At 43.4% G+C, this 13528-nt stretch overlaps 1 protein-coding gene across 1 annotated transcript in view; it reads left to right on the top strand.

Moving 5' to 3' along the window:
• Positions 1 to 13528, top strand: part of LOC144688872 (protein unc-13 homolog A-like) — a 425192-nt gene that overhangs the window by 335491 nt on the left and 76173 nt on the right. Inside the window, exon 28 of the mRNA XM_078555875.1 lies at positions 12456 to 12582. Coding sequence (XP_078412001.1) covers positions 12456 to 12582 — 127 coding nt within the window. The remainder of the gene's footprint in view (positions 1 to 12455; positions 12583 to 13528) is intronic.

Below are 13528 nucleotides of genomic sequence, written 5' to 3' on the forward strand. Positions count from 1 at the left end.
CTTTCCATTTATCTATTCAATTGTTATGTCAAATTGCTAATTCCTGAAAAAATATTACAAGTAGGGTTAAAGTGAATAGGATAAAAATAATGCTTTTCAATTCTCTTCATCTCTATTGGCTAAAGACATGAAGCACTTTACCTCTGCACACCTTTGATAAATGATTGTGTACAAGGCAAAGCTTTGCCAGTTCTCTTCAGCAGGCATCCCTCAGGAAGCCCACCAAGGTTATCATCCATGCTCTGGAAAGTCAGCTGGGGTTGGAACAGACTGTTGGGATGAACAGAAAATTCCTACCCCAGGCGACTTGTATTTGATAATGTAAATATCAGGTAGTTTCTGAACAACTTCCATTGTTGCAGAACTGATTTTAAACCTGTCCAGTTCAATAGAATTACTTTTGAAGCACCTTTAAGTTCGATAAATGTCAACTTGGGCTATACTTATTCTGCAGTTTTTGGTCTCATCAGTATGGCATAATGTGCTTTCAGCATACTAGAGGTTTTACTACCTTATGCTCATCGCTCCAGTAAGGTTATAGTGACTAAAGAGCTTGGTACTCAACATAAGGCGATTAATTTTTTAATGTGACCAGAGTGTAAATTGAAGTGTCTGATTTTTCATTACATTTAAAAAAAAACCCATACAAAGTTTTACAAGTTACAAAACATTAATTATGCCTGATTCAAAAACAAAAATAGCTGGAAAAACTCAGCAGGTCTGACAGCATCTGCGGAGAGGGATACAGTTGATGTTTCGAGTCGGAATGACTCTTCAACAGAACAGATAATGCCTGATTGCTGACTATTGTTCTAAAAAAAAATGATAGACTGAAGGGGCATTTTCAAAATGTCTCTTTGTGCCAAGCTTGGTTTAAAATGAACCTGGCACAAACTTAAAATGGTGTGAGAATGCCAAGTTGGCAGCACTTTCACACCATTTGACTTAAAGCTGCTTTTATGTTGGTCTTTAAATTTGGAATCTGAGAGCCAGCAGCCAGCATTAATTTCGTTACAAATCCATTAACCGGATTGACAAGTTATGGGAACTGGGTTTAACAGCACAAACACTGAGAGCCGGCTCACTGATAGAGGAATTCCAAAATCTGAACTAAAAAACAGACCAATATAAAAGCAACTGAAGTGCACTCAGATATTTGATTGGAATCTGACTCCAAGAGTGATACTAAGATTAGCAAAATACTGCGGATGCTGGAAATCTGAAATAAAAACAGGAAGTGCTAGAAAAACTCAGCAGGTCTGGGAGCGAGAAGAGAGAAACAGTTAACATTTCAAGTCTCGTTCTGAGGAAGAGTCACATTGGATCTTATTGTTTAATATCTTTAAGGCTGAATGCTTCTGGCTGTTTTTGAAACTTTGGGCAGAATCGTCCAAGATTTGCACTAAGTGTGGTAGCAGGTGGGAAAAAGAATGTTTTACCCGCTGGTCGCAATGGCAGCTTTTCACACCGTATTGTTCCAATCCCATCTCATTAAAGATGCATTCCTGGGAAATGCACCGTTTTGCTGGTGGGCAGCCTCCAATTTTCCTGCCACCCTGTCACCGCACCACTTCCTCACACCGGGCGCCATGTTTAAGGTGCAACCGCGCACACACCTCTCAGTGCTTCCAGCCCAGGACTGCTGCACACAAGACATGGCCCTGAAAGGCAAGAAGACTGCAGCCCGCCTGATTCAGTGATGCATCTCTGGAACACCTGGTGTCACTAATCCGACTTGGGAGGCAGTGGCAACAGTGGTCAGTGCCAACGCCCTGCAAAAGAGGACAGCCACCCAGTGCCGAAAGAGGATGAATGATCTCCTCCGTTCGGCCAAGGTAAGTCACTCTTCTCATCACTCTCAACTCACACACTCACAAAGCCATCACGCATCCACAGGGCCCTCACTCACTGCCAGTTCAAGGGACATCAGCATTCACTCTCTCACACTCACCTTCATTGTCCTCATCTCATCCATGGGACCACTTGCCACTATCATCTGGCCTGACAGAGGTCCTGCTTACACTCTCGCCATCTGTCTTCATGCAGGACAAGCTGGCACACAACAAGAGGGAGAGGTCGCAGGCTGGAGGAGGAATGCCCGAAATCAAGGTCCTCACAGACTTTGAAAACAGAGCCATCCAGCTGGCCGGCGATGACCGGGACCGGTCCTGTGCTGACGGTGAGGTCGGCGCTGCTCTACCGAGTGAGAGTCCAGCAGTGCAATATCCATCAGATAACCATGCTGTGAGTGATGTGTCCTGTTTCACAGGCCCCTGCCATATACTAATTATCTCTCATTGCTTTTGCAGGCACATCTGGGAAACAGCCGAGGGAATCCATAAGCCCCGAAGACACCGCAGAAGAGGAATCGGCTGAAACCCTCATTGAAGTCCCGTCACAGCCTCACCCACACCCTCCATCAGCACAGAGACACACACCTCGGTTAGACCCAGCTTTAGAATAGCCTTGGGGTCACAATCTGGTGAGCACATCGCACTGTCTGATCCACAGCAGGCGGGGGCAGGGACTTCCCAGGTTTCTGGCACTTGGAGGACTGCTGGAGGCCAGAAATCTGCTGAGTCTGAGTCAGGTGATGAGCCTCTGGACTCAGTCATGTCACAGTTGCTGGAGCTGCAAAGGCAAGCCCGGGAATATCAGGAAGGGATGTCCGCTGCACTCCTCAGATTGGAAGCATGATTGAGGAGTCTGTTTGCCTTCAGTCTGAGGTGATAGTGATGGCATATCAATGCACCGAGGTCAAAACTGGTAAGATGGCGGCTGCCATGGATGCCTTGGTCCAAGACATTGATCCTCCACTGCTGGGTGGGCTGAACTCCATCGCTGATGCCATAGAGGGGTGCGGGGCAACCCGATCTCACTCCAGCTTCCCATTCCCCTCAAGGAGTCAGCCAGGCGCCCTCAGCACCCATACGGAGGAAGATCAGCACACCCCAGGGCCATCCACCCAAGTGACTCCGGGAGTTTCCAGCCCATCCAAACCCCCTCTTCCTGTGACCCCAGCAAATCCAGCTCCACAGGTCAAGGAGGGTTCCACTGCCGCACAGCAGGTCACAGCCCTCCAGAGGATACCCGTCAAGTCCTCACAGGCAGGGTGTAGCAGTCAGCAGGCTACCTCCGCCTCCTCTGTGGATTTTGGGGGAGCACCTAGACATAATAGCAGGGTTAGGAAGGTTAAGAAGATGTAACTCTTTTAGGAGTCAACCAATTAAACTAAATTAACAAAATAGTTAAGAAGATGTAACTCTTTCGAGTACATTCACAGTTCTTGTGTTTTTTTTTCCGGGAGTGGGACATGAACCCACAACCTTCTGACTCAAAGGCGAGGGTGCTATGAACTGAGCCACAGCTGACACCTCAAGTTAAGAAGATGTAACTCTTTCGAGTTATCAACAGTCACAGATTGTATCTCTTTCGAGTACATTCACAGTTCTTGGTTTCCGGGAGTGGGACATGAACCCACAACCCTCTGATTCAAAGGCGAGGGTGCTATGAACTGAGCCACAGCTGACACCTCAAGTTAAGAAGATGTAACTCTTTCGAGTTATCAACAGTCACAGATTGTAACTCTTTCGAGTACATTCACAGTTCTTGGTTTCCGGGAGTGGGACATGAACCCACAACCCTCTGATTCAAAGGCGAGGGTGCTATGAACTGAGCCATAGCTGACACCTCAAGTTAAGAAGATGTAACTCTTTCGAGTTATCAACAGTCACAGATTGTAACTCTTTCGAGTACATTCACAGTTCTTGGTTTCCGGGAGTGGGACATGAACCCACAACCCTCTGATTCAAAGGCGAGGGTGCTATGAACTGAGCCACAGCTGACACCTCAAGTTAAGAAGATGTAACTCTTTCGAGTTATCAACAGTCACAGATTGTAACTCTTTCGAGTACATTCACAGTTCTTGGTTTCCGGGAGTGGGACATGAACCCACAACCTTCTGATTCAAAGGCGAGGGTGCTATGAACTGAGCCACAGCTGACACCTCAAGTTAAGAAGATGTAACTCTTTCGAGTTATCAACAGTCACAGATTGTAACTCTTTCGAGTACATTCACAGTTCTTGGTTCCCGGGAGTGGGACATGAACCCACAACCTTCTGATTCAAAGGCGAGGGTGCTATGAACTGAGCCACAGCTGACACCTCAAGTTAAGAAGATGTAGTTGCACAGCCTGGGAACGGGTGTTAATTACTTGTACTTACTGTTCACTATTGTAAATAAACTCCCAAGAATGTCTCCTTGCCAATGGCTCCTTGTTCTGATGAGCAGGGTTCATGTCACTCAGATGTGAAACCTTGGTCCCTGCACAAGATAAAAGCAGGTGTCTCAGTCCAGGGCCTCTTCCCTGTGCAGTGTGTAACCTTCCCAGCACACTGCTGGTGTGGCCTTCACCGTCACTGGACACATCGGTCATGCCTGCACCTCACTGGGGCTGATCTTTGCTGCCAGAATGTCCTGGGCCAGTGGCACAGAGTTCATCGTTCTCTCTGTGCGCTTCCAGTGCCTTTGAGGTGCGGCTGACCCCCATCTCATCAGTGTCTGTGTCCGGTGATGGTGCGGTCCTGAAGGGTTCAGCTCATGAAGGATGCCGTAGGATCAGGAGAAGTTAAAGTTTCCCCAACGCATCTCCAAGATATGGTCCTATTCACAGAACGCAAGCGAGGTGCCATCAGCCAGACAGGAGTCAGACATTCACATAAGCTACGTCAGGATCTGTGGAGTGTCCCCACTGCATGTCATCATCATCCTCCTAGAATGTAGGGAATATGGGCATCCACTGTGTCACCATGACAGGAGCCTTCTCACAGAGGGTATGTGCACTGCCATCAGCCAGATTGGAGCCAATCATTCACAGATGCAATGTGTCTATGGCATCTCTTCACAGCATGGTCATCATCCTCCACAAATCTGGCAGCTATGAGAGCCTCCCGAGCGCGCCTGTCTCATTTGGCCAGTACAATGGACTCATGGCAGTCATCCTCGCCTTCAAGGACCTCCTCACCCTCATCCCTGTCGCGCCCTCTTCATCAGAGGAGACGCGCAGCTTCTCCATCTCCTCCTCAGCCAGTTCCTCTCCCCGTTGCAGCGCCAGGTTGTAAAGGGTGCAGCAGGCAACGATGACACGTGACACCCTCTGTGGACTATATTTCAGGGCTCCACCAGACCAGTCCAGGCACCGGAACCTCATTTTCAACATTCCAATGGTTTGCTCCACCACAATATGAATTGCAGCTTGAGCCTCATTGTACCTTCTCTCTGCTGCATTCTGAGGCCGTCACACAGGTGTCATCTGTCACATCCTCTGTGGGCAGCCCTTGTCCCCAAGGAGCCAACCCTGCAGCCGCTCTGGACCCTGGAAGACATCAGGGATCTGAGACCTACTGAGAAAGTAGGAGTCGTGGACACTCCCTGGGAATTGTGCACAGACCTGCAGGATGTGTTTGTGGTGGTCGCACACCAGCTGCACATTCAGTGAATGGAAGCCTTTGCGGGTGATGTAGTTGACCACTTGTTGCCATAGAGATCTGAGCACCACATGAGTGCAGACTATGGCACCCTGCACCTGTGGGGAAACCTGAGATTTGGCCAGGTCCCAGTGTTCTTGATTCTTGGCTTCTCTGATCCCAGGTGAAATGCACAAAGTTGTGTGCCTTCGTGAAGATGGTGTCTGTGACCTCCTGGGTGCATTTGTGGGTGGGGGATTGTGATAACCCACAGAGGCCACCTGTGGAGCCCTGAAAGGAGCCATTGGCATAAAAATTGAGCACCGCTGACACTTTCACAGCCACTGGCAGTGGATGCTGTCTATGACCCCGTGGCGCCAAATCCTGCAGCAGGTGGCAGATGTGACCGACCAGTGCCCTGGACATGCGCAGTCTGGTGACACTGGCTCTCGGTCATCTGCAGGAATGACAAGCGCCACCTATAGATCCTGGGTCTAGCTAGGGACTGACCAGCGATGGCTCACTGTCGCTCTTCAGCAGCGTGTGCAGGAGCCCCAGCCGCCCCTTCTTCCTGAGGGTGCTGTTCCTCCCCCTGTCCAGCTTGGCACCTCTGTCGTTCTCTTCTCCATAGTCTCTGCTTTCTATAAGCCATGAGGCATACAGCTAGATCGCCAGACTCCATGCCCCTGATGTATTCCTCCTGCAGGATGAAAGAGAGAGACGCATGGGTTAGCTTGGATATACTAAGAAGCTCTCCTGGTTAAGTCTGAAGGTCCCTTAATGCATCCCGGAGGGTGCGGGCCACCACTTGGATGGCCAGAGTTTAGTGCACTGCTTGGCTGCCTGAAACACCACCCATCTCCGAGCCACTCTACCTGACCGATTGGCAACAGCTTTGCCCATTGGGCTGCATGCTGTGCTCTCAGCTCAGGTGCAGGCATTCTCCTAACCTGCACTCCAAGGCTGCACTGTTACCTCGAACCATGGAGGAGACTGATCCAAACCTCATTGATGATATTGCAAGGGGCTGTAAGCGCCTCCACTAGTGACAGCTCCATGGCCAGTTTCCACAAGGAGATTGTATGTGCCCAGTCGTCCAATTGTTCTGCAATCCATTAAAACTCTCATGAGTTTGCAGTCTGTGCCCGAGGGGTGAAAAGCTCTGAAGCGTTTGGTGGCGCTTTCAGGCCTCTGCGTTGCTTGAGTGGGCAGATAAGCTAGAGGCTCAACTCCAATCATATCAATGTGGCTGCACCTGAACTGTCTCAGCTGTGGAGGAATGGGCACTTTATGCAAGGCTTCCCTAGTGGCTGCTTCCCTCCTGCTCCCACATTGATGCCTGACACCAACAGGCATGGAATATTTTGCCCTTTGTATCTAGAAATTTATCACGGTCTTTAAACCAAGTTATACTGAATTGGAGATTGTGCATTTAGTGTGATTGAGAATATTTTGAGCACTGTATTATTTAGTTGAGGAGGGAGGTCTTATTATGGCATAAAGCACATTACAATTTATTTTAAGTTTATATATGTCCAGTGAAGCATATTAACAATCTATAGTGAGAATCATTTTTTCTGCAGTGCAAATTAACATCAATTTGTCAACTCTCAACAAATATTCAAGGGTTAAAGTGCACGGTGTTATGATCCTCAGCAGAGGTTACTCCTGGACAAGCCTGATTCCAGGTTGGAACCCAGCTTGATAGATCCTAACTTTTATTTGTTTGTTTAGATACATGGAGAGGGGCTTCTGAACAGAGTCACCAGAGTCAGCTAATGAACTTTTGACAAAAGCATAAAACATTTATTAAATGAGAAAAGTTGACCTATATCACAATACTCCTTTAGCCACAACTATACCTTTACAGATATATACAGATTTGAAAGGAAAACACAAGTTACAAAAACTATTTTATACACTAATGTTTACAATAAGTACGCAGTCCATGTAAATCAATAGGCACCCTGTGGTCAGGCACACCATACTCTGAAACCAAGTGACAGATATCACCTCAGCCAGATGCTATGGATCTCTCCTCAACTCTCACCAGACGCTTGTCTCACCGTGAGCCAACCAGTCTCACTGAACTCTGTCTTTCACACAAGGGTTTCCAATCTCCACTCTTGCAGAACTTGCTTTGGAATCTTCTACCAAACCAACACTTTCTCTCAAACACCTTCCACAAGGGTTCACCTCCAGGGTTTCAAACTCTCCTTCTGATGTCCCTTTTCCCTGAGTCACCACGTGCATTCAAGCTGTCTTCCATGCACTCTCTGTCACTGACTCAGCTACCAACAGTACACCACTGCTTCACATGCCCATAGCATAGGGTTACAGACCCTCAGATGTCTCTTTGGACCTTCTGACTTCTCAAGCCTTTATCGCTTTAAGCTTGAAGCTTGGAGCCTTTCTCTGCCCCTCACTGTTAACATCACTAAACAGGACCTTTTCCCAGGTTTCTGTCCTTCCTTTGACTAGAAGGTCTTGTTGGGACTTTCTCCTGTTCCACTCCCCTGGATTTTGGAAACATTTTCTTTAGTTTGGGACTTGCTATCTGAGCTCTTTTTTAGACTCTCCTGGCAGCTGCTTTCAAAACCAACTGAACTCAAACAGGTCCCAAACCAAACTGCTGTCTCTCGCTTCTTGTGTGTGCCTGTGGGAGGGGCCTGCCTCTCTAGAGCCCAGTTGCTAAGCAACAGCCCAGTTTTTCTACTCTTGTTTGTTTAACTTAGCTGCAACAGTTGTAAAATTCCCATTAGAAATGCAGGCACCTTTTAAAGTGAAACCAAAACCCAATTTGACCTTTTCTTAACACATAGATACAGAAATACAAATCAAACTTAAACATTAAAGCTAAAACTCATTCCTAACACCCACAAATACAAATATAACTTACTTAAACTATCTCTATTTCCTAACAATGGGATAAAAAGTAAAACCCTTTTATTATCTCTTCATTACCATTGGCTAAAGATATGAAGCATTTTACCTCTTCACTTCAGTGCTTTCTTATGAGTAATTAATCCATGGACCTTTGGGCATTGACCATCTGCTTCCTTTTAGTTACAGATCTGAAATCTCAATGTAAATGTTCATGATGAAGGTTAATTATATGAATCTTGAGAAAAAAATTGAGCTTCCAATTAGCACTTTACAATTTTACTAATTGTATCCTTTTTTCAGAAAATGTAATCATTTATTTAAGCATTTTAAGAGAGCATTTTAAATATTTGAGTCATACTGAATATGACCTGGTCTAGCACTTTTCTGATTAGCTATAGCTAGCAAATAATGAGATTGATAATGCTTCAAAGAAATGAAGCAGCCACAAATATGAGCAGAGTTCACATTTATTTTAAATTTAAGCTGTGAGCAGATTAATGAAATCAGCAACAGACAAATGTTCACAAGACAAATTTTTCCTAACCAAAACCCAGGTGAAAATTGCCTCAGTACAAATAAAGAGCATTTCAGAATCATGAGTGTAACTGCAACATAAAGCTACTTACAACCTAGTGATGATGAAAGATTTCTGTGGGGAATAATGCTTTTAGTGGAAAGGGAAAGAAGGGGGAGATACTTTGTGTTTAAAGTGGCTTCTCATAGCTCTTAGTAAATAATGTTATATGCATTTTTTTATGTTCTAGAAAATAAGTAATCAATTCATCAGATAGTTTTCAGGCTGATTGGGACTGGCACTTTGGATTTCTGCTTTCTTTCTGAGCCGTAGATTCAAAGATAGCCAACATTCATGCTGTGGGGCATAATCTTTAATTTAAGTGGTTCTGAAGGGGAATAGACACCTGAGATGCCATCCGCATAAGCCTGAAAATAGCCACTGACTTCAATTTGCAGCTTGCAGGGCAAATCCCAAGATATTCTCATGACAGAAATAATACTACTGGCAGCAGTGCCCAGCTGGCTCAGCTATGGCTGTGGCAATCCTGGGACTACTTTGTTCGACAGAGCATTTAATCAGTTGTGTCTGTACTAATGTTCAGTACCATTCCTACCCAGATATATGCAGCTGTTTTTTAAGGGCACTAATATAGCAGTAAACTGCTTTTACTGGGATCCTGCCCTTCACATCTTTTTTTTAAAGAAAAATTCTTGTCACCTCTAGTTTTGCTTGAAGATTGTTATTTTTATGCATAAGCAATCCAATCTGTGACTGCACAAATAACCAGTAAAAAGGCATCTGTCATTTAAATTGTTCAGAACCTTAAGATTAGTCTGTAATGTAAATAAAATTAGATAATCAAAAATCAACGAGGGTTTTTTTTTATCTGGGGTGTTAAGAATGATTTATCTTTGGGTGATATAACTAAAGCACTGTTATGAGTTCAAGTGACGATTTCCTAATCGGTCATCAGTCTGTCAAAGAAATCCAAATATTTGAGGGAAAGATTTGGAATGAACTGTGTTACCATCCCCATGGGGAAACTGTAAACCAAAATAACCAAATTTACTGAATGATGCTCAAATGAAGAAATTACCAACAAGATTTCATTTTTTGTAACTCCTACTTTAACACAAATCAGAACCAATGTTAATTAAACATGAATTAACAGGCAAATGATATTTCAAATAAATAGGTAAATTTCACTTTAAATAAGCAATTCAGCAAAGATATGTCCTAAACAACCACAAGCACCCACAATCACTCCCTGCAAACTATGGGGCACTACATGGCCACATAGTTCTACAATATGCTGTTCTTTATTCACGCAGGGTAGGTCAGGAGTCCTACCTGACAACGGCTTTCACCACCCCCACCTCCCCGCCCTGAGTTTCACAGGTATGATTATCATCAGCAAAGCACAATTCTACGAATGCTCTCTTCCTCAGGTCATGACAGTCCTGATGGTGTAGCTTTCCAGAGTACCTTTTCAACTCGCCAACCAAAAATATCCTGGTTCACGGTTTGGCCATCTCTGGGAAAACACCCAGCTCTTTGGTGTCTCGGAGTTACTCACACAGCTTTCCAGGTTTTGGACTTTTTAGCCAGTTCACGCATTGCCTCCTAGAGCTCTTGTCCCCTTTTCTGCTGAATAGAAAAACTGGCCTCTTCCTGAGACTGATTTGCTGCTTCTAACAGGAATGTGGGGTGTTCTCCCTGTCTCTGTCTGCTTTCTCTTTGTTTCTGCACCTGTGCCTTCGCCCTCCAGCTCCTCTGCTCAAAGCTGTTTTTTGTATTGGGCCTCATGGCATCCCTTACTGTAACTTCTTTCTTGCTTCAAGTTCGAGGGTTATCAGGTCACATAAATCATTATTTCTTATTATTCATCAAAGGTACAATTGATCCCTTTACAATTGATGCAAGCTCTTAAAAGTCCCTATCTTAAAAACAATGACAGCTTCCACAGGCATTTTAAAGAAATTGCTAATTTTCTTTGATGTACTGCTTCCAGATCAAAAGTCATCACAACTGAGCCTAACATTTACAAAAATAATCATCTATTTAAACTACCCACCTCAAGCAAGAGAAACCATGAACTAAGTGCACCAGCATAAAAGCAATGCAGTATATAAATGCAGCATCAATGCATACACTTTGTAGTCCTCGCTGTTTTGGACTATTGAGATATAATTGCAAAGACATCTATTATGACACAGCTGATGGTAAAGGCTGAGTTGTTCAAATCCCAGAGGGAAACTTGAAACAACTGTCATAACCCATTGTTGCAATTTGTATGTTTCGAGATGCAGACTTTGAGTTCAGTAGTAATAAGACCACTGGGTTTCAAGAGGTTTTTTATAAAACTAAATTAAACATTTATTAATACAAGAAAGATTGTAAACACATACATATGTCTACAAAATTATTACTATTAAACTACAAAAATCCCCTACTTAATCTGACTGTCAGTTATACCATCGTTAAGGCAACAGTAAAACTCATAGATTTAAACAGACACCTGGCAAAGCACACCTTGGACAGTCACATTCAAAATGAATTTCTTTCAGCTCTGGGTTCCTGCAGACAGCACTTGAGGCTTACAGGCTGGAGGCTTCTCACGCTTGTAGGATCTTAAAATGCCTCTACCTTACACACAATCTCCTTTCTCCTTTATACATATTTTTCTCTTTGAATGTAAATTTTCCATTGTATCATGAGGCTTTTAACTTTACCTCTTCTAACAATAACATCCTTTCATCCCACCAATTTTATTAGTAAGCTGAAAAAAAATGAATACATTGCTTGGTGTCTTCTAGCTAGGTGTAAGATTTCACCCACAGTCTTGAATGTTTTCATTTAACAAATGTAAATTTACATTTTCCTTCTACCCTCCTTACGTTTACCTAATTAATATCTCATAACTACTATACATCAAAGCACCCAGACTAGCTGGCTATAATCCAATTAAGACACACACATAGGGGAGAATTTTCTCCCCGTCGGGGGTTTGTGTGGGGGCGGGCGCGGAGCCGATTGGCACCCCCGATCAGCTGGGCGCTGCCATATTATGTGAGCGGGCCAATTAAGGCCGGCCCAGCGTGACACACGAAAGCGCAGGACACGACACAAAGCAAGAGTACAGATCAGGTGATAAATTGAATAAATGTTTAATTTAGTTTTATAAAAAACCTCTTGAAACTCAGTGGTCTTATTGCTACTGAACTCAAAGCCTGCATCTCGAAACATACAAATTGCAACAATGGGTTATGACAGTTGTTTCAAGTTTCCCTCTGGGATTTGTTCCAAGCACAGAAGCATTCACTTACTAGCAATTACATCTAAATGTATACAGTTAGCAAGAAGTTACTCTTGCCAACATAACAACTATTTTACTTCTAGAAGTAATTAATTGCTTAAAAATACTTTGAAACATTTGCCTGTAAAAGGTGGTGTGTAAATGTAAGTATTGTAGCACAACAAATACAAATAATGCAAAAAAATTGTTGAAAGATTTCATGATAAACATTAATTAGGACAATTGGACCTTTTGATTCCACTGCAAAACTTACCATTTTTTGTCTTTCAGAACATGAAAAGCACAGACTCTGCAAAAGTGCAGATTACATGAATCTACACTTCAAAGTGAAGTGGTTATATAATGAGTATGTAAAAGACCTGCCAGCGTTCAAGAATTCAGTCCCAGAGTACCCAGCGTGAGTACTCCTCTAATCAATTCAAAAACTAACTCCTGGTATGACAAGTGTTAGGTTTTTCACAGCAATTCTACCCTTAGGTGTTATGAAAGTTTAATTAACTAAAGCACTCATAGTGGCGCTTGGGCTTCAGGAGAGCAGTGGTCAAGTGGAAACCTGCAACAATTTCTTCCTTTGTTACTTCACCTGTGTGACGCTATCCTCCACTCCCAAGATCTACGTGTAAAAAAAAAAGCTCCTAGCACTGTTGAAACGGCAAGAGTTTCCCATGTTTATATTTTTGTGTGTGGGCGCAAAGATGCTGCAACCCTGCCACTGACGATACAATACCAAAGTGCATTTTCTTGAGAAAAATTCAGATTATCACAACATTTAGAGTAAGACGCTTCTTCAAAACCCTAATGTAATGAAAGCCACAGATCATCTTGCATCTGAAAACTTAGTGTACATTTATCTACCTTGCATCAGTACAATTATTTGGACTCAGGTTCTAACTTAAATCATTGCATGAGCTAGCCTAGGATTTCCTATACTATAAATGTATGAAGCAAGCAAACATATTAGACTGGGGGCAAAACACCTCAAGATGCCCTGCCAAACTGATTTAACTAAGTTGTATTTGCTAATGTGTGACAAGTTCATTATCAGTTCCCAGTAAATAATTCCCAATGTAACTTAGAGATTTCTAATAAAGTTGTACTAGTTCGGAATTGAATCATGTCATCAAATCCTAAAATGAAAAATTTAAATCAGCAAATAATACTAGTACAAAATATTACTTTAAAATAGAATCTTTTACCTTTTGGAATATATTGTTCTTTGTGTAGTTGCATAAAATTATTTTAGTAAACTGCCATTGTAAACCAATAACTGATAAAATTATGTTTCTTTAATTTTGCAAATAGGAAAAATATATTTTAATTCTTGACATTTCTTCATTAGAGTG

Source organism: Cetorhinus maximus, chromosome 13, assembly GCF_964194155.1.
Source record: "Cetorhinus maximus chromosome 13, sCetMax3.hap1.1, whole genome shotgun sequence".
Taxonomy (NCBI): Eukaryota; Metazoa; Chordata; class Chondrichthyes; order Lamniformes; family Cetorhinidae; genus Cetorhinus; species Cetorhinus maximus.